General features: G+C 41.6%; 1 protein-coding gene across 1 annotated transcript in view; it reads left to right on the top strand.

Annotated features, from left to right (window-relative positions):
* The window catches only part of LOC138349739 (uncharacterized), a 1,021,949-nt gene that overhangs the window by 107,074 nt on the left and 894,393 nt on the right, over nucleotides 1-20,482 (top strand). Inside the window, exons 2-3 of the mRNA XM_069323441.1 lie at nucleotides 18,004-18,024; nucleotides 19,465-19,550. Of these exons, the coding sequence (XP_069179542.1) occupies nucleotides 18,004-18,024; nucleotides 19,465-19,550 (107 nt within the window). The remainder of the gene's footprint in view (nucleotides 1-18,003; nucleotides 18,025-19,464; nucleotides 19,551-20,482) is intronic.

Here is a 20,482-nt window from a genome sequence, read left to right as displayed (position 1 = left end):
TTTATGATTTAGAGAACATCTTTGTTAGCTCTGAGAAAGACTTTGTTGTCTTAGAGAATAACTTTCAGGACTTAGAGAATGTCTTTGATGAATGGAAGTGAGTTAGAGAATAACATATCATGACTGAGAATAACTTTTGATAACTCTTAGAACAACTTTGATGTCTTAGAGAATAACTTTAGATGTCTCTGAGAATGTCTTTGGATAACTCTGAGATTAACTTTGATGTCTTTGAAACAACTTTGACGTCTCTTGGAATAACTTTTGTGGACATGAGAATATCTTTGGATAACTCTGAGATTAACTTTGATAGCTCTGGGAATAACTTTTATGATTTTGAGAACATCTTTGATGTCTTGGAGAACAACATTGATGTTTAGAGAACAACTTTGATGACCAAGATTAACTTTAGATGTCTCTGAGAATAACTTTATAACATAGAAATTAACTTTAGATGTCTCTGAAAATAACTTTGATGACCAAGATTAACTTTAGATGTCTCTGAGAATAACTTTATAACATAGAAATTAACTTTAGATGTCTCTGAAAATAACTTTGATGACTTCGAGAATACCATTTGATGACTCTGAGAACAAGTTTGATAGCTCTGAGAATAACTTTAGATGTCTCTGAAAATAACTTTGATGAAAGAAGATGTCTTAGATTAACTTTTGATGACTTTGAAAACAAGTTTGATGAACAAAGATGTTTTGAAAGTTTCTCTGACGAACGAAGGTGACTCTGAGAATAACTTTTATGTCTTAGAGAAGAACATTGATGGTTTAGAGAGAATATCTTTGATGAAAAATGATGTCTTAGATTAACTTTGATGACTCTGTGAATAAGTTTGATGACTTTGAGAACAAGTTTGATAGCTCTGAGAATGACTTTTATGCCTCTGAGAATAACTTTGATGAATAAAGATGTTTTGGAAAGTTTCTCTGAAGAACGAAGGTGACTCTGAGAATAACTTTTGTTAGCTCTTTGAATAACTTTGATGTCTTTGAAACAACTTTGATGAACGAGAGTGAGTTAGAGATTACCTTTGCTAACTCTGAGATCAACTTTGATGAACAAAAGAGAGTTAGAGATTACATTTGATAACTCTAAGATTAACTTTAGATGTCTCCGAGACAAACTTTTATAACATAGAAATTAACTTTAATGACCAAAGTGAGTTAGAGAATACCTTTTGATGACTCCGAGAATAATTTTGATAGCTCTGAGAATGACTTTTGTTGTCTTGGAATAACTTTTGATTGTTCTGAGAATAACTTTTGTTGTCTCGGAATAACTTTTGATTGTGCTGAGAATAACTTTGAGGGCTTAGAGAATGTCTTTGATGAATGGAAGAGTCCCATTGAAGTCTTAAGGAAGTCTTTGATGTCTCGAAGGATGTCTTAGAGTGTAACTTTGGTGTCTTTGAGTAAGTCCTTGATGTATTGAAGAGCGTCTTTGATTTATCGAAGAGTAACTTTGGTGTAACGGAGAGCACCTTTGACTATTTTTTTTTCGTACTTGACGACATATAATTTTTACGAAAGTGCTGAAAAAGTTACATTTGACTATTTTAGTGCTCCACAAAGTATAAAGGGCAGTTAAGAACGACGATGATAGATATCTTTGACTATATTTTCTGACTTGACGATGGATAAAGTTAGTTATGAACAGTGCTGAAAAGATTCCTTTGACAATTTTTAGCTAAGCGAAAGGCTGTTTTAGTTAAGAACAGTGTTGGAAAGAGACTACACATGACTATTTTCAGATGAGAGAAGTGATATTTTAGTTAAGAAATGACAAGGAAACATGATGAAGTAACTATTTTTAGTTGACTGATGAATACTTTTAGTTAAGGAAAAAGACAAAACATGATGAACATGACTTTTTCTGATGATTGGCAGATAATTTTAGTTATGAAATGACAATGAAACATGAAGAACACGGTTATTTTCTGATGACTAGGGAATAAGTTTAGTTATGAACAGTGTTGGAAAGATTCCTTTGACAATTTTTAGTTGACTGGATAATAAGTTTAGTTGAGAAATGACGAAAGTGACTATGTTTTAGTTGATTGGCGAAAGATTTTTTTAGTTAAGGAACGTTAAATAACATGTAAGGGAAAAAACCCAGAGAACATATGGGGAACATGACAAAGAACATATGTAAGAAAAGTTGATGAATACAGTGAACATGCTGGGAATATGAACTTACAGAGAACATGAAAACATGATAAGGAGAATAGGGAATACAAAGAATGAACAATGGACTTGTGAAGAACATGGAGAATATGACAAAGAATGTAGAAAACATGTAAGTGAAGGTGAAAAACGAAGTGATCTTGTGAGGAACATGAACTTGTAGAGGAACATGAATATTGACAACGAACACAAAATATGGAAGTTAGCATGAATATTGAGTATAAAAGTTGTAAAGAGAACATGTGATGAAAATGAAAACATAGAAAATATGACTAGAATTTGTAGAGAACATAATGAGACTAAGAGAAAGATTACAGAAAAAATGGAGATACTTGTGAAAATATGAACTGAATGGGACTGTGAACATTTGAAGAACATGGAGTGAACACGGATGAGAATACGAAGAACACAGTGAATATAGAGAAAATATGCAAATACAGTACGATTATTGAAGGTTTGGATAAGTTGGGGATGAGAAGGTAAGGGAGGGAAAGGGTAAGGTGAGATGAGATGAGATGGAGGAAGGTGGGAGGGGGTGAAAGATAATTACACAGGTTGGGGTTATGTGTGTACTTGGATAAGAGTTAGGCTGGAGACGGACTTGATCGAATATATTTATGTCTGATGATCTAAGGCTGAGGAAATGGAACTTGGCTAATGTCCAGATTAATTTTACTACGTTAGAAATAAGGTGATCTTAAATCTCAGGGTGATTTAGTTGGAAAATAAAGAACTTGTACAAAATGAACTAAGCTGGGGCACAAGAGTTGAAACTTGATAACTGAACTGGTTTTTATTTACTATGTCTGAAAATGTAGTTGGGTGTTTAAATCTCAGGGGGATTTGGATTGATAGTAATGAATTTACAGGAGTGAACTTGGACAGAGGACAAGAGCTAGAGTTTTATAATTGTTTTCATCATATTTACTATGTCTGAAATACAGAGGGTAAAAATTTCGGGGAAATTGATGGTTTATTTACAAAGACTTGAGGGTGGAAGAGGGTGGGGGACGAGAGCTGGAGCTCAGTAACTGACTTGATCTTATTTACTAACTTTGAAGTATGTCTGCTTTTAATTTTAGGGAAATTGATGGGTTATTTACAAAGATACGAAAGAGAATTAAGGCGGGGACGAGAGCTGGAGCTCGATAACTGACTTGATTTTATTTACGGTGTCTGAAATACAGAGGGTAAAAATTTAAGGGAAATTGATAGTTTATTTACAAAGATACGAAAGAGAACTAAGGCGGAGGACAAGCGCTGGAGCTTGGTAACTGTTTTGATCTTATTTACGGTGCCTGAATTACAGAGGGTAGAAATTTCAGGGAAATTGGACTGATACTAACGAAGATACGAGAGAGAACTAAGGCGGAGGACAAGCGCTGGAGCTTGGTAACTGTTTTGATCTTATTTACGGTGCCCGAAATACAGAGGGTAAAAATTTCAGGGAAATTGGACTGATACTAACGAAGATACGAGAGAGAACTAAGGCGGAGGACAAGCGCTGGAGCTTGGTAACTAAATTACTGTATTGAACTACATTTGAAATATGATTATTTAAAATTTTAGAGGGATTGGAATGATAGTATTCATTATACGACAGGGGACTAAGGTGGGGGAACGTGAGCTAGAACATGCTTACTAACATGATTTATTGTGTAAAACTGACTTGCTTAATGAAAAGGAGCAAACATACGATGTTGGAAAATAGTTGAACTGAATGAAAGGAGAGAGAGAGAGAGAGGAGGGGCGGTTGAGATATTATTATGGAGAAGATAAGATAAGAGGTCTGGCTGGCCGGGCGTAAGGTAAATAAAGGTGACGCGAGAGATTGCGAGGTAAGGGGGGAGGGAGGGGGGTGTGATGTACGAAACCCTGAAAACCATGACTTACACAGGTGATTTTCTAAATTTATATGAATAACTAAGGCTTACATAGACGATTTTGTAAGTTGAAAACATGTAAAACATGTCCGTAGAGTTCTCCTGGAAGCCCTAAAGAGCTACATACGTTATTTGAATTTCTCCCATAAGGCCTTAACAAACTTCTATGTCTCGGAAATTATTTTTCTCATAAGAACTTTAACAAACTCGTATGACATTATTTTTCCTCATAAGAATTCCCTAATTCCAAATCTGTGACTCCCCAAATTCGCCGGAAAACCCTGGCGGTCCACAAACGAATTTCTAAATTTACCTGAAACCCTTGGGGCCCACAGACGAATTTCTAAATTTACCTGAAACCCTTGGGGCCCACAGACGAATTTCCCAAAAAACAAAAATTCGTCTGTGGGTTGCCATCCCTACTACTGATAGCTTCCTGTTGGGTGTCCTGCCTCTAATTGTGGCTCCATGGTTGGTATGAGGGCACATTCGTGGATGAATTTTTCTCTTCGTCTCTCTGTCGATGAATGTTTCCGTTGTACCCTCTCAGGCTCGTGGGGTGGGCGACCAAGCCCCTGAGTCGGCCTGTATTGGAAGACCAGGCTCTGTAGCTCCCACTGTGTTGGGCCCCGACCTTGCTCCTCCTCTGACCGTCCTGACTTCTTCCCCCAGCTCCCCTCCCTCCTCTGTGGTTGGGTCGAGCCTCCAGCCCCCAGTGGTGACCACTTCGTCCCCTGGTGCGGCTAAGTTTCTCGTTGTGGATACTGCGCCTTTTGACCCCTCTCTCTCTCTTGGGGTTCTCAACGCTGTTCACGCCCCAGCCGCACTCGCTCGATTCCTTCCTGTGCTGACGCGTATCAGGCCTTGTTTGGTCCTGCTTCATGGGCCAAATACTTTGATCTCCTCCCTCTTGATTCTGCGCCTCCTGACGATTTCTCCCTCCATCGGCATCTTGTAGATTCCGTGGATGCGTCTGTTACTTTCAACCCCACTCGTCTCGGTACACGTGTCGTTGCTGCTCCTTCTCAGGATGCAGCTTCCCGCTTGGCTGCCTTATCATGCCTTGGCGAGATCCCTGTTCAGGTCTCCAAGAACGTTCGGATGAATGCCAGTGTTGTCACTATTCTCCTCCCACCCCATGTTGCAACTGGTGTTCGGAATCTGCAGGATTACCACGATGATATTCGGCATATCCTTGATGCCCAAGGCCATTCTGTCCTCCAGGTTGACTCGTTTACTCGTCCCACTCGTGGTCGTCGCCGTCAACCCCTTCGCGTTGTGAAGATCACCTTTGATGGTAGGACCCTTCCATCCTCTGTCATTCTTGCTGGTGCTAGGTGCTCTGTCCAGGAGTATATTCCTTCTCCTCGACTTTGTAACAAGTGCTGGAAGTTTGGGCATGGTGCCCTCCGCTGCTCTGGGACTGTTTCTCTCTGTCCTTTGTGTGGGGGTGAAGGTCACTCCAAGTCGGAGTGCACTTCTCCCCAAGCTCGCTGCCTCAACTGCGGTGAGGCCCATCCTACCTTCTCCCGTGCCTGTGTCCATTACAAGCTTGAGGCAGCCGTCCTCAACCTGAAGCACCGGGAGTGTTTATCTTTTCCTGAGGCGAGGCGCCAGGTTCGCCGGCTCCCGCTTTATGCTAACGTCTCTTATGCTCGCGTTTTGCGCTCTTCCTCTCCTCGTCCTTCCCTCCTTCCTCAGACTCACAACCGTTTCCGGGCCTTGGACCCTGATACGCCCACTGCCCCCTCCTCTGTTCCTTTGCGTTCTGTCCCGAGGGGTCCCACTCCTGGTCCTCTGTCTGGGGTTCCCCTTCTTTCTACCCGGTTTGTAATGTCTCCTGTGTCTTCTTCCTCTTCTCCCTCCGATCCTCCTTCCCATCCTCTTCCTCCATCTATCGGCTCTCCCCGCCGCCTGTCGGTGCAGGGGGATGTCCATCGCTCTCCTAACGGCAGTCGTCTGTGCTCTCGTTCAGCTTCTGTTGAGACACTGGAATCCGTTGCCCGGTACATAGTTGCTGGGACACCAGTCTCTCTAAGTCAGAAGCGTAAACCTGGCTCCTCTCCTTCCTCTTCCCCGGCGGGTAAGAAGGCTTCGCTTTCTTCCTCAGCTCCTACTTCTGGCTCTGTTGCTCCTTCCCCTCCCATTTCAGTGATTGCGTCCCCCTACCCGTGCTATGGAGGTTTCTTTGGCCCCTGCTTCCCTTTCGGTTGCTGCTCTTGCTGAGGTGCGCTCCCCTCTTTCTACTCCCCCTCTTCCTGCTGCTGTCCTTGACTGCTCCTCTCCGTTGTCTCCTACTCTTCCTCCTCCTCCTCCTCCGGACCCCGCCTGTCCACCTCTGATCTGTTCTCCCGTTTCCTTCCCTCCGTCTTTGCTCAGTTTACCCATGCCCCCTAACCCTGACTTTGCTAACCCTGATCCCGACCCTGATATTCTTTAACGTGCTCTGTTGCTCTTTCGTCATTGTTTCTTCCTTGTTGTCTGTTTTTGTTCTTACTCTTCTCGTCGTTGTCCATTCTTCAATGAAACGTTCGAGGTTATTACGCCAATTTCCTCGAACTCCACCTTCTGATTTCGTGGTTTTCGCCCCTTTGTGTCTGTCTCCAGGAGCTGATGCTTGGTGCTCGTCCTGGTCGTTTTCGTGGTTATTCCTTTCTCTCCCCCCCCCCAGCCATTGCTGGGGCTTCTAATTCTTCTGCTCTCTTGATTCGTGCTGATGTTCCTTTTGTTCCTTTACTTTTTCCTTCGCCTCTCCATTGTTCTGCTGCTCGTATCTTTGTGGGGAAATGGTACACAGTTTGTTCCATTCATCTCCCACCGAGTGTCCCGCTTTCTCTTCCTGATTTGAAACTTCTCCTAGACTCCTTGCCGGAGCCTGTGCTCCTGCTGGGTGACTTCAATTGTCATTCTCTTTGGGGTGACGTTCTGACGAATACCCGGGGTCGCCTTCTTGCTGTTTCTCCTCTCTTCTTCCCTGTCTCTTCTGAATTCTGGTGAGCCCACTCATTTGTACTCTCGGACTCGCACCCTTTCTTGTCTTGATCTTTGTCTGCTCTTCTTCTCTTTACTTAGATTTCACGTGGCAGGTTCTTGACCTCCATGGAAGTGATCATTTCCCCATCCTTGTTTCCTTTTTCTCTTTTCGCCTTTCCCTCTCTTTCCCTAGGTGGCAGTTTGCTAAGGCGGACTGGACCCTATTTACCCTCAGTGCTGCTCTCTCTCTGGCCTCTCCCTTCTGCCTCTCTAGCGCTCTCCTCCTTTTTCATGACACTGTCTTCAATGCTGCCCTCTGCTCTATTCCTCGCTCTTCCTCTCGGGGTCCACGGAAGTGTGTTCCCTGGTGGAATGCGGACTGTGCTCGGGCTGTCTGCTATAAGTGTGCAGCCTGGAAGAGGCACCGCCGTAGGCAGACGACCGATTCTTTTCTTTTCTTCCGGAAAGCGAGTGCGGTGGCCCGTAGGGCCATCCGTACGGCTAAACGTGAATGTTGGGCATCTTATGTCTCAACAATTACGTCCGAAACTCCTCTGGCCCAGATCTGGAAGCGTATCCGCAAGATAGCGGGTAAGTTCGTTCCCGATGTTTCACCGGTCCTTCACCTCCAAGATACTCTTGTGACAGACCCGTTGCAGGTCGCTTCCGTACTGGGTTCCCACTTTTCTTCTGTTAGCTCTGGTCTTCATCTTCCCCAATCTTTCCTTCTTCGTAAACCTGTCATTGAGTCTCGTCCTTTAGATTTCTGCACTCGTCTTCAGCTTCTCTATAATGATCCCTTCTTGCTCTCTGAACTTCGTTCTGCCCTGGCCCTCTGCGGTTCTACGGCGGTGGGCTCCGATGGTATTCATTATGAGATGCTTCGCCATCTCCCTCCGTGCACGTCTCAGAATTTACCGAGTCTGTATAATCGGATCTGGGAGTCGTCGTCAGTCCCTGAGGACTGGCTCGATGCCGTTGTCCTCCCTGTTCGCAAACCGGGGTCTCTGGGTACTTCCCCTAAGGACTTTCGCCCTATTGCCCTCACAAGTTGTCTGCAAACACTTTGAACGTATGGTTAACGTTAGTCTGATGTGGCTCCTGGAACACCATCACCTCCTCTCCCCTTCTCAATTTGGTTTCCGCAAGTGCCGCAGCACGACAGATGTCCTGGTGAACTTGGAGGTCTATATTCGTACTGCTTTTGCTGCGAAGACCTCCGTTGTTGCCGTCCTTTTTGACCTGGAAAAGGCTTACGACACAACTTGGCGGTATCATATTCTATCTCAACTTCATTCTTTTGGCCTTCGTGGTCGTCTCCCTCTCTTTCTCCGCAGCTTCCTCTCTCGTCGTTCCTTTCGGGTGCGCCTTGGTACCGCTCTCTCTGCCTCTTTTCGGCAATACGAAGGTGTGCCCCAGGGTAGTGTTCTGAGCACTACTCTTTTTCTGGTTGCACTCGATGGTCTTCTTTCCTCTCTTCCTTCAGGTGTCTTCTCCGCTCTCTATGTCGATGATCTTACCCTTTGCTGTCAGGGTGATGATTCGCCTCTCCTTCAGCGCCGGCTTCAACTTGCAATTGATGCCGTGTCACCTTGCGCCACCGATCATGGCTTCAAGTTCTCTACTTCTAAGACTTGTGCCATGACTTTTACGCGGAAACGGGTCGTTCTTCGTCCCTCTGTCACTTTATGGTCATCCCCTTGAGTACAAAGATTCCGCGAAGCTTTTGGGGATATTCCTTGACACTCGTTTGTCTTGGTCTCCCCATATCTCTTACCTCCGTGTTGAGTGCTCTAAGGCCCTTACCCTCCTTCCGGTCTTGTCCCATACTTCTTGGGGGGCAGATAGGCGCACTCTCCTTGCTTTACATTCCTCTCTCGTCCTGTCTAAGCTCGATTATGGTTGCCCTGCTTACTCGTCTGCTTCTCCTTCTACTCTTCGCCGTCTTGATGCTTTGCACCATACTGGGTTGCGCCTCAGTTCTGGTGCCTTTCGTTCGACTCCCGTCCTTAGCTTGTATGTTGACACTGGCTTCGTCTCTCCAAGACCGCCGTGATCGCTACTGTCTTCGCTATCTTGCGCGGTCCTTACAACATCCTTCCTCTCGCCTCTGTCGTGCTTTAACTTTTACCCCTCCTGCGGTTCCTGTTCCTCTTCACCAGCTCCCTCTTTCTGTCTGGTTATCTCGCCTACAGAACTCTTTCCGTTCGTATTTCTAATGTTTCTCCTCGTGGTGTTCCTTCTTTGCCCCCGTGGAGAGTCCCTCTTCCGCAGTTTTGTACATCCTTGACCTGTATCGCTAAAGCTTTTACCCCTCCTACAGTTCTAAAACGCCTTTTCCTTGAGCACTTTTCTTCTCACTCCCGCTCCGTTTCTGTCTTCACCGACGGGTGTAAGTCTGCGGACGGTGTTGGCTACTCTGTTGTTTTTCCTGACCGCACTTATGTGTCGCTTACCTCTGGAGACTAGCATCTTTACAGCGGAACTTTATGCCATTCTCTATGCTCTTCGTCTCCTGCTTTCTCGTTGTCAGTCTTCATTTGTTGTTGTTGACTCTCGTAGTGCCCTCATGGCTCTCAGGTCCTTTAATCCGGTTCATCCAGTAGTGTCGAGATCCAGCATTGGCTGTTTCTTGTTCACAGTAAATTTAAGTCGGTTGTTTTGTTAGGTTCCCAGCCATATTGGTGTGTCTTTAAATGAGCGTGCGGATGCTGCCGCCAAGGAAGCTGTCCGCTCTTGTCCCATCTCTCGTAAAGGTATTCCGTATTCCGACTTTTACCCGGTTATCCATTCCTCAATCCTTACCCGTTGGCAGGCTTCTTGGTTGTCTGTTACTGGTAACAAACTACGTACTCTTAAATGTTGTTTCCTCGTGGCCGTCCTCCTTCCACCGTAACCAGCGGTGGGAAACAGCTCTGGCGAGGTTGCATATTGGCCATACTCGCTTAACCCATGGTCACTTGATGGAGCGCCGCCCTGTTCCTTATTGTCCTAGTTGCATTGTCCCTCTTACGGTCGTGCATGTCCTTCTTGAATGTCCTGACTTCCAGGATGAGCGTGTGTCTTGCTTTCCGACAGCCCCTCGCGGTCACCTGTCCTTCAATAGAATTCTTGGTGACTCGGATACTTTTGATATTGTTCGCCTTATGCGTTTTTGTTCTCGTATTGGCATCCTTGGTGATATTTAGCGCCCTCTGATTATTTTGCGCATTTGATGGTGCTACATAGCCTTCCTGGTTTGGTGTCTTGTTTTGATAATTAATTACTTGCTTATAACTATTGCATGAATATACTTCGTGAATTAAAGCAGATACGTTTATATTCGTTTATATAGTATTGTTTATTAGCAGTTAATATTTCTTGCAATTCCGAATTGCTATTCCAGCGCATTCACATAAGACTGAATTTATATCCCGCACTCTCTTATATTGAACAACGTTCATTTAATTATTAAGAAATGAGAATTTGAATATTGTCAAATAAGACAAATTAATTCTCTAATTCCTGATAGCCTTTAGTTCCTTTAAACTGGGATATTAATTAAATCAGATATTAAGTGCGCCGTAGCACGACTGCGCATACGGGAGCTACCTGGGAAGGAGGAAGGACTGGCAAGCGACGCCATTAAGCTAGAGAGATTGTCTGGAAGCTGGTCAAATTACCGGCTCATCAACCCACCATCCCTTCCACTACAGACGCTAGGAGGACGAGACTGCTTCATCATATCACAGACATCAGTATCGGCAATCTATAAGTTCATTTACCTTGTTTTTTGTGATCACATTTAACATAATAGGTTGGACGATTTGTCGTTATGCTGCACGTCCATTAAAAATAACCAGCAAGTGTATTTACTGGGCTTTACCACATCTAATTTAGAAATATGTGGCATTATAACACTAGGTGATTACTACATAGTACTCGCCTTTCAGCTTGGAATTGCTGATAATAAGAAAGATAAGATGCCGCTTCGATCACGTGTTCCCAGGATAGCCTGATGAAAAAAATTTCTCGTGAATATATCCCATTGCTTGCTAGCTTTCCTTCATACAGCTAAGCTGTTATTTCGTTCTTGTAGTTTGTAGAATATTATATTTTATTAATCCAAAGATTATTTAAAATCTCAAATATTTCATTTTCTTAAATAATTCATGTGTAATAATCTTTATTTATTTGCACTTGAAATGCATTAATTTCTCTACAAATCAAACTCCCCAAAGTGTGTGGAGGGATTTGGCTTCGTAATTTATAATAAAGTTCATTTATTATACAGTAATAGATTTCCATCATACTTAAATAAGAGATCTATAATCACTGGTTCTCCAATTATTTCCTTTTCTTAAGGATGGTCCTTCGAATGACTTACGAGATTTATCAATATCTTGGAGCCAGATTCCCCCACAAGCAGAACGTATAAACATAGCTGGCTCTGAGGAGAGAGAGAGAGAGAGAAAACATGTTCAGGGGTATTGTAACCACATCACAAATTGTAAATATATTTTAGCTATTAAAAAAAATTGAATGATGCAGGAAACGCTCGAAAGTATTGCTCAATTAACTTTGATGATTAAAGTAAAAAATAACAAACAAAGTTTCATAAACATTGTATCTGAAATACCTGCAATCTCTGACTCTGTCCCTTGTGGACATCCTGGCTGCCTCAAGGGCAGGTAACCTTATGGCTGCGGCTGCTTACCTTCTCCTCCTGTGATCGCCATTGCGACCTTTTATATTTGTTTTTGTTTAATAATTTCCTCTCTGGTAACCACTAAACATGTCAGGACGTCATCTGCATATTCTACGTAGATTTGTTCTGCTGTATTCATCAAGTTCTTTGGTACTTTCTTATAATTTCGTAATTTAAATTTTCTTTATCAATTATTTAACTTTATAATAGCCAGGTGTTTGTAATCTTTGTTTCATCTGGTGAAACACTGGAGGCTTTCTTTGCTGGCCTTGCAATACGTACTTTTTTATCTTAAATATTTTTGTCATAATTCGTTTGTATTGAGCCTTCTGTTTTCTGGTTAGGTTCTTTAGTGCCATGGTTATTCATTTTGGGTCACTACTATTTTAAATCGGCAATCTATAGCGTACCACGTTCCTGGTACCACAAGTACTTACGAACGTATCCATCTTTCCTCAATCTTTGACGGCTTTGGCTACATTTATTAAACAGTTCACAAGTATGAAAACTTCCCAATCAACTGTTGTTATTGTTATAAACAGCCTCTTGGCGCTTCGGGGCTCATTAACTGTTTAATAATTGTAAACAAAGCACCCAAAGATTGAGAAAAGATGTACACGTTCGTAAGTGCTTGCGTAACTGCTTGGTGAATCTGGCACCAGGTCTGCCAAATTTGAAATTCCCAAAGAACCCCTAAATATATGAAACAGATGTGAGAAAAATCTGGCGCCTTAAGTTTCTCTCAAATAACTTTTTCGTGTCTTAAGGTAATTTCCTCATGATCACTGTTGCCTATCTCCTTTTAAAATGCTACTTATCAGTGTCTCCCTGTTACTCAAGTCAATGTTTTGCCAACACAATAAGATAATATAATTTTGTTTAATGAAGGAGTCATAAATTTAAAACTAACTAATTTCCTGTATAGCAAATAAAAGTTTATTGTTAGACCTAGAAGCTCTAGATATTAGTTCCCATAAAAGCTGTTCTTTTCACTTAGTTTGATGGATTATGTGTAACTTCTATTATTAGGTAGATCATTTTCCATTTAATTATCTCAACAGTTTGCCGAGCTCAAATTTCAGTCCCACTCTCACACTGCATTTAATACTTAGACGTATTGCCACTGCCCATCCTCGACCGAAATATATTAGTGTAAAATAATTGGTATCCTCTATTAAACTGATAATTGTTCCGTGTTTTCTTCATATATTGGCCTTTGTTAGTGGTTTCATTTATTGTTGTATCTCGTAAACTCAAATCCAGATTCGTTCTGAATACATTATTTCAACCAACTGTATATCACTAGCCTCATGAAATTAACTTCATACAATCTATTTTTCTCCACCTAGACCCTTGAGGTGTACCAGTTGGGTTGTACTGGAAACTGGCAAACCTTGGCAATAAACGCACTAGACAAGCCTGCCTATCATATACAACTCCTAACCTCAAATTAAGTTCCTAACCACAAATCATCACTACAACTCTCCACACCCGGTTAGTCTCCCACACAATACTCTCACATTGCAGACTCGACTGGAGTCAACAAGATCACATCGGGTCCCCACATTAGGCTGGTGTCTGTCACTGCCACAAGCAGATTAGTAGTACTTGATGAAACCGCGGCTTCCACAAGACTGCCCTCCAGCTGGTCATTGCATTTACCATCACACCCAGCATCCCAAGGACTTTATAATTACATTCAATGTATATCTATTTGTTTCCAAGAACTTTGGATCAACCTTAGTGACCTTTTGGCTGTAACATTGGCTTACGTGACCTAAGGCTGTCTTAATCTTTGACCACACCTCGGTGTGACCACAATCTGACTACTCGTGTGTATTACCACTTATTTTCCTCCACCATTTGATAAGTGATGTAGTTCTTGATTCACTACCTCATTCTTTCTATGTTGTATATTGCAACAGTACATCGACCTAATTCACGTTGAAGCGGCTACAACAGCAGCCACAGCTTCCAATGGCCAGACCCATATCACTATTACTGTGGTGCCTACAACAGTCTACGCACTTGACTCTGCAAAAGCTGCTACACGCCTACCATGGAAAGTATATCGTGTAACTAGCATACATGGTGTTCTTGCTAATGAAAGCTTTCCAATTATTCATTAATGGAATTGCATTACTCGTACAATACCTTTGTCATTGCAACCATATTTAAATTCCTCTTTGTTTTTAGCTCGGTGAATATTTTTTACCGAGACGCAGACAGTGGGCTTGATCATATTGCGTCACACTATTTCTTATTACCTTTATCCCTTGCCCACGGAGAATATACCAAACACTTGCATTTGTAGAGCAGAAGGTTTTGCCTAACCAGCGCATGTGCCAAGATCCCAACACATGTCCAGACTTTTGTTGTGATGCTCAGCTTCTCTTCTTAGTTACCGCACATGGTCTTATCCCATTCAACTGAAGAGGTTCTACGTTTTAACTAGTGTTCTTGATTTCTTTGACGTCCTTTGCCGCCTTAACTCAATTGGTCCACCACTCGCCAGCTATCTCGATGGCGCTTTTCCTTTGGATCCCTCCGAGACACCTTGCCCTCCATTATGGTTTCACGTGCTTCATTAGCCTGTCAATATCTGCCCTAATCTCCAGGCAGTGCACACAGGGCCATTGTGTGTCATTATTCCAAGAATAATTACTAGCCAGACAATCACACACGACTGCATTTGACTAGAGCGTATTTACATAATCAGAGCTTTTGTTTTTATTACAAATTTAGTGTTTTACTTGGATGGCATTCTGGAAGTTCTTCAACTCCCCAAGCCCGGCCGGAGGACCAGGCTTGACTCATGACGGCTTGGTCCAGCAGGCTGTTGCTTGGAGCAGCCCACATATCCACCACAGCCCGATTGGTCCTTCACTTCTTGAAGAAAACTGTCAAGTTTTCTCTTGAAGATGTCCACATTTGTTACAGCAATATTTCTTATGCTCGCTGGGAGTATGTTTGAACAACTGTGAACCTCTGATGTTTATACAGTGTTCTCTGATTGTGCCTTTGGGCCTACTCTTCAATGGTTCTGAACTGAATTTTCCGTTCATATCGCTAACTCCAGTATGTTGTTATTTTACTGTGTAGATTTGGGACCATGCCCTCCATTTGTATATTATTTGATACCTCACTCATCTCCTTTCTAGGGAGATCATTTAGAGCTCTTTGAGATGATCCCAATAAATTAGGTGCTTTATCGTTTTCCATGCCGTATATATTTTCTGTATTCACTCTATTTCAGCAATCTCTCCTGCTCTGAAGGAGGAAGCGAGTATTGAACAGTACTAAAGACGGACAGGAGGAGTGATGTGAATAGTACAGCCATTGTGATGGGATCACCGGATTTGACGTTTCTCATGATCCATTCTCTCATTTTTCTGTCTGATGCTAAAATTGCTTTGTTATGCTCCTTAACGTTTGGTCGTCAGTCATTATTATTCCCAGATCCTATACATTATGCTTTTCCACTACGGGCAGATTTGATTGTGTTTTGTGCACTATTTTGTTTAATGTCCTCATTTTTACCATACCAGAGTACATGAAATTTATCTCTGATAACATGCTATTTTTTTCCGCCCAGTCAAAAACCTAATTATTATGTGTTTGTAGTTTATCAATGTCTTCAACAGAATTAATTTTCATGCTGTTTTTGTCATCTGCAGAAGTCGATACGACTCTGTGACTTCTATATGTCTATATCTGATATGAGAATAAGGAAAAAGTGGTGCAAGGACTGTGCCCTGCGGTAGAACTTTTAACTGTGCTTGAACTCTATTTATATGGTTAACTGTTGCTCTGTGTGTTCTGTTCCACATAAATTTTAATACCACCGTCCCTACTTTATATGATATTTCCATTGACCTTATTTTGTGTGCTATCACACTATGGTCACATGTATCAGATGCCTTTGTGAAGTCTGCATATACCAAATCTGCATTCTGTTTTTCTTCTAATGCCTCAGAGATTGTCATAGTGGTAAAGTAGCTGCAAGGGGCATGATCTTCCCAACCTAAATCCATGTTGACCGGGGTTGAGGTGGTCACAGGTCTCCATAAAACTAGAGACCTGCCTCCTGATCACGCTCTTAAAGAATTTTATGTGGGACCTAAGTGCGACTGGTCTATAATTCTCAACCATTGCTTTGCTTCCTCCCTTGTAAAGAGGAGCAAAATTTATGAAATCTATTGATTTAAGCGAATCTTGTATCTCCCCTGTGTGCAAGCTCTTTCTCTACACTATGCTACTGGCACTTAGCATTTCTTTATAAATATTGAGTGCATGGGCATGTTGTTAATTTCTCCTTCAGAATTCCGTATTTATATCTGTTATATTTTCAGGAGTTTGGATATCACGCATAAAGAAGCTTTCTGGATCGTCCGCTCTCATGGATGATCCAGACAGCTTCTTGAATATTTATTGGGGTGCTAAACATGCCCCCTCCTGTTTTTGTTAGGATTTCAGTAATTTCTTTGTCACCGTCTGTTCGACCTTTCACTTGTAAGAATAGGTCCAATACTGACAGTGGTTTTGCATTTTTTTTCGCATATGTGAAGGAATATTGTTTTCCTTCTCTTGAATTCCATTTTTGTGTTCTAATAGCATTTCTTCAATTTGATATGATTGCTTTGATCTTTGCTAGATTTTTTAGAACTCCGTTTATTTTATATTTTTATTGAGATAGTCGTGTCTCGTTAGCAGTTATTTTTGTTTTTTTTATATTTTTTTAAAATCAAAACATATTTTTCTTTCTACGTTGGTCCTCTGTCTGGCTTCAACAAAGGACCAAGTTTTAGACACTTTATATTCTTTGGAAGTCAGTTTTTCTGTCTTGTGTGGGATTATTATTACTTTAAACATTCAATGGATTTTTTTTTTATGTTCGCTGTATATCTTTTCCCAATCTATCCTTTTATTAAAACTGAATTTATTGAATAACCCGTCATACATGATCATTGTTTTAGGCCTATTACAGGTATTGATGTTTGCACTTCAATGAGCTTGTGATCTAAGTATGTGGTATATGAGATTGTAATGTCCTTGATTATCTCCTTTGTTTGTGATGTTCAAATCTAAAATATTGTCGTAACTAGTTGACTCTTACCTGCTGGATGAGTGAAAATTTGTCACAGAATCTAAGTAGTTCTCTACTCTATAGTTGGTTCTGTTCAGATAGATTTCGTGGTATAGTATTCTTGATCGCAAGTTTCCAACTTAGACTGGGCAGGTTGAAGTCACCTTGGAAGATGTCATTTATTGGGTTTACCATATTGTCGAGACTATTCTCGCTTTTATCTGATTTGTGAATTCCTCCGCCGTTGCGTCTGGAGGTTTGTATATTAGAATTATAACCAATTTTTTTTTTACTACCATTAGAGTTAACTACCACCTCATTTGCAGAGTTAAGCAGCTCAGCACATACAATGTCCTCTCTTGTATACAAACCTACTCCTCCATGTGGCCTATTTACCCTATCATATCTATATAGATTATATTCTGGTATCCAGATCTCACTGTCAAAGAGTTCCCCTGCATGGGTTTCTGTGAAAGGTCCAAATACTGCATTAAATTCGGTGAGGGGGGGGGGAGGCGAGGCAATTTAGGAACGGTACTTTTTTGCATTTGTTTTCAGATCTTGTATGTCGGTAAAGATGAACGATGTTACTCTATTTGGGGGTAATTTGACGAAGAATTTTCAGGCAGGTCCATTGTGTGTGGGAAAGTCGGTTTTATTTTGACCAGTACTGATTGTTGCAGGGTTGTTTCCTGTTGTAACTGTAGCTCTGTTGTGGGGTGTAATTGCATGCGTGATTCTGGTATGCAAGTGGGTCAACCAGTTCCATACACACTGTCCTACCTTTTATAACCTCTTTCGTGTGGGTATAAAATAAATTGTTGGCTTTTCTCCAAAGCCATTTTATTGCTTGCCACTGTTTAGCGTTCTGTGCCTTCAGCATGAAAGTATGGACAGCTGAGGGCGTAGCATTGTTTTTTTTCCTCGAGTGATGATTCGTACATGTCAGGATGGAGAAATCTACAAGTTGATTCAAAGCTACATTTTCCTTTCCTTAGTATATTACGACATTTTTGGGGGAATGATTGTGAATGCATTCTATTCCTTTTCTATTTCCAGAATATCTACAAATATCCTTTACATATTTGTACTTGTATAGATGTGAACAGATATTTTAATGTCTTATGCACTAGTTAATTTGCTCGAAACATACTTAAAAGGGTCTTTCTATTGCAGGTGTGTCCGAGGGAGCTACAGGTGAGCATGAGGGAGCTACAAGTAATGGTCACTGTCGGTAAAGCCTCTTGTATTCACCTAGTTGTGCTTGCGGGGGTTGAGCTCAACAGAAGGCGTTATGGCGCTTCCAAGCTACTAGGTGGGTGTGGTAGTAGGTTTAATGTCCTGTAGTGAAGTATGTGCTTTTAATACATACTCTCACTTGCTCATACTTCACATTAATAGAAATAAACTCTATTAATATTGTTGAAGTGATTTTACTTGTGAATTATTTGAATATGAGGCGGCCTCATGTCAGGTGAGGTGAATGACGTCACAGGTAGTTGACCCATCAGGCCAAGCTAGTCAAGAGGCGCGGCGGGCAGTGTGGCGCGGGCCGGCGTGGGGAGAGGTGCTGCTCAGCGCCCGCCTCATTGGTTGTACTAAATTAAGTCACCTGGACAGTCCTGTGCATGAGGTTACCTGCGCCAGGCTTACAGGCAAGTTACTCTAGATGAATAGTTATTTTATCACATTGTATTCTGTTGATACAATTGTCTAAGCATAATTACAACATGTTAAAGCTTTATTTAAAAAATAAATTGACTGGTTTACTCATTTGATATAATATTGTGTAATATACCTTTGTCTATTAGTAGAGACTTTTACCTAGCCTAAAACTTTTGATGAAGCTAATTACAACAAAATTAAATTCTAAAACAATTCCTGTGTGATTAACTGTTCCATAACAGCGGCTAGAGTGTCAACATTGTGAAATTTAACGTTCGACCATAAGCAGCTGAAAATAGTTTACAAAATTATTAGTTAAATTCTGGCAGTTATAAGGTGTTTGTTGTGAACTATCAGATTTCAATCCTTGAAATATGGACCAAAGACTTTTAACCTAACAAGAGTCGCATAAGAGCCATCCTATGTAAATGAAACTAGCCATACTGAGTCAGTGTCGTCCACGCTGCCGCCAACCCCAGAGACGCCTTAATTAACATTATCGTCCTGTGTAACCAAGTACTATATTTTGTCGAATATAACTAACAATTAAAGTATGTTTAAATTGTGTATAGTTCTATGATAGTTGTTGAAGGAAATTACAGTACGTAAGTGTATTCCAACCTGTCTCCCTCGCCTAATAAATAGGTAACATAACAAAAACTAGTTTAAATAGTGTTAAAATGTGTGAACTGTTGTGGGTCAGTGCACGAACGAGTATAGACCGAGGACTCGTTAAATGTGAAGCGTTCGTCACGTTCATGTTTGGCTACCGGGTTAACGACCACTTGGCCGTTGTGATGAGAACGGGCTGTGGACGAGTCATGTCTGAGGTTGGGTTTTGCCATTCTGTGGTAAGTCAGCTTTATGGATCAACCAAAGTCTGAGCTGATAGATTGTCTTGCGGGATATTTTTAAAGCTTTATATGAAGATTTTCAATTTAGTATTTTTATATATTTAATGTGTAATTTCAGATATGTATGAGGGTGCATCAGTACAACGGCACTGCAGCTATGGTTAACCATATACAAGAAATTTGTCTCGTACAACGGCACTGCAGGTATGGAGAGAATAAAATTACTTGCAAAAACTTCTCTCGAATTGCAGTTGGTCATTATGTAGTAGATACATATTCGCACCCAAGTACAATAAGTGAAGGGAACAAGTCCAATAATTTTAATAGGTACACACTATTCCTTGAAGCGGTGATCTTCTAATAGGTATAGTCTAAAGTGCTCCATGTGTTAACCACTTCAGAGTGGTAAACAAAAAACCAGGCCCATAATATGAACATTTAATTGTGGTGTATCATACGAGTAGTAGGGATGGCTCCACACAGAACATTTTTTTTTTCTGGGAAAAAATGTTCTGTGCGGGCCAGGGTTTTCAGGTAAATTTAGAAAATGTTCTGTGCGGGCCAGGGTTTTCAGGTCCAAAATTACCTGTGCGGGCCAGGGTTTTCAGGTCCAAAATTACCTGTGCGGGCCAGGGTTTTTCAGGATTCCCCTGTGCGGGCCAGGGTTTTCAGGTCCAAAATTCCCCTGTGCGGGCCAGGGTTTTTCAGGATTCCCCTGTGCGGGCCATGGTTTTCAGGATTCCTCTGTGCGGGCCAGGGTTTTTTCAGGTGAATTTAGAAATTCATATTTGTGAGCCAGGGTTTTTCAGGCGAATTTGGACAGTCACAGATTTTAGAAGTAAGGATTTCTTATGAGAAAAATAATTTCCGAGACTTAGAAGTTTGTTAAGGCCTTATGGGACAAATTCAAGTAACGTATGTAGCTCTTTAGGGTTTCCATGAGAACTCTACGGACATATTTTACATGTTTTCAACTTACAAAATCGTCTATGTAAGCCTTAGTTATTCATATAAATTTAGAAAATCACCTATGCGGGCCAGGGTTTTCAGGAGCTCGTACCTCACATCACCTCCCTCCCCCCTTACCTCGCAATCTCTCGCGTCACCTTTATTTACCTTACGCCCGGCCAGCCAGA

This window comes from Procambarus clarkii, chromosome 12 (genome assembly GCF_040958095.1).
Source record: "Procambarus clarkii isolate CNS0578487 chromosome 12, FALCON_Pclarkii_2.0, whole genome shotgun sequence".
In the NCBI taxonomy this organism is placed as follows: domain Eukaryota; kingdom Metazoa; phylum Arthropoda; class Malacostraca; order Decapoda; family Cambaridae; genus Procambarus; species Procambarus clarkii.
The sequence above is the reverse complement of the archived record's forward strand: the minus strand, read 5'-3'. Positions and strand labels throughout refer to the sequence as shown.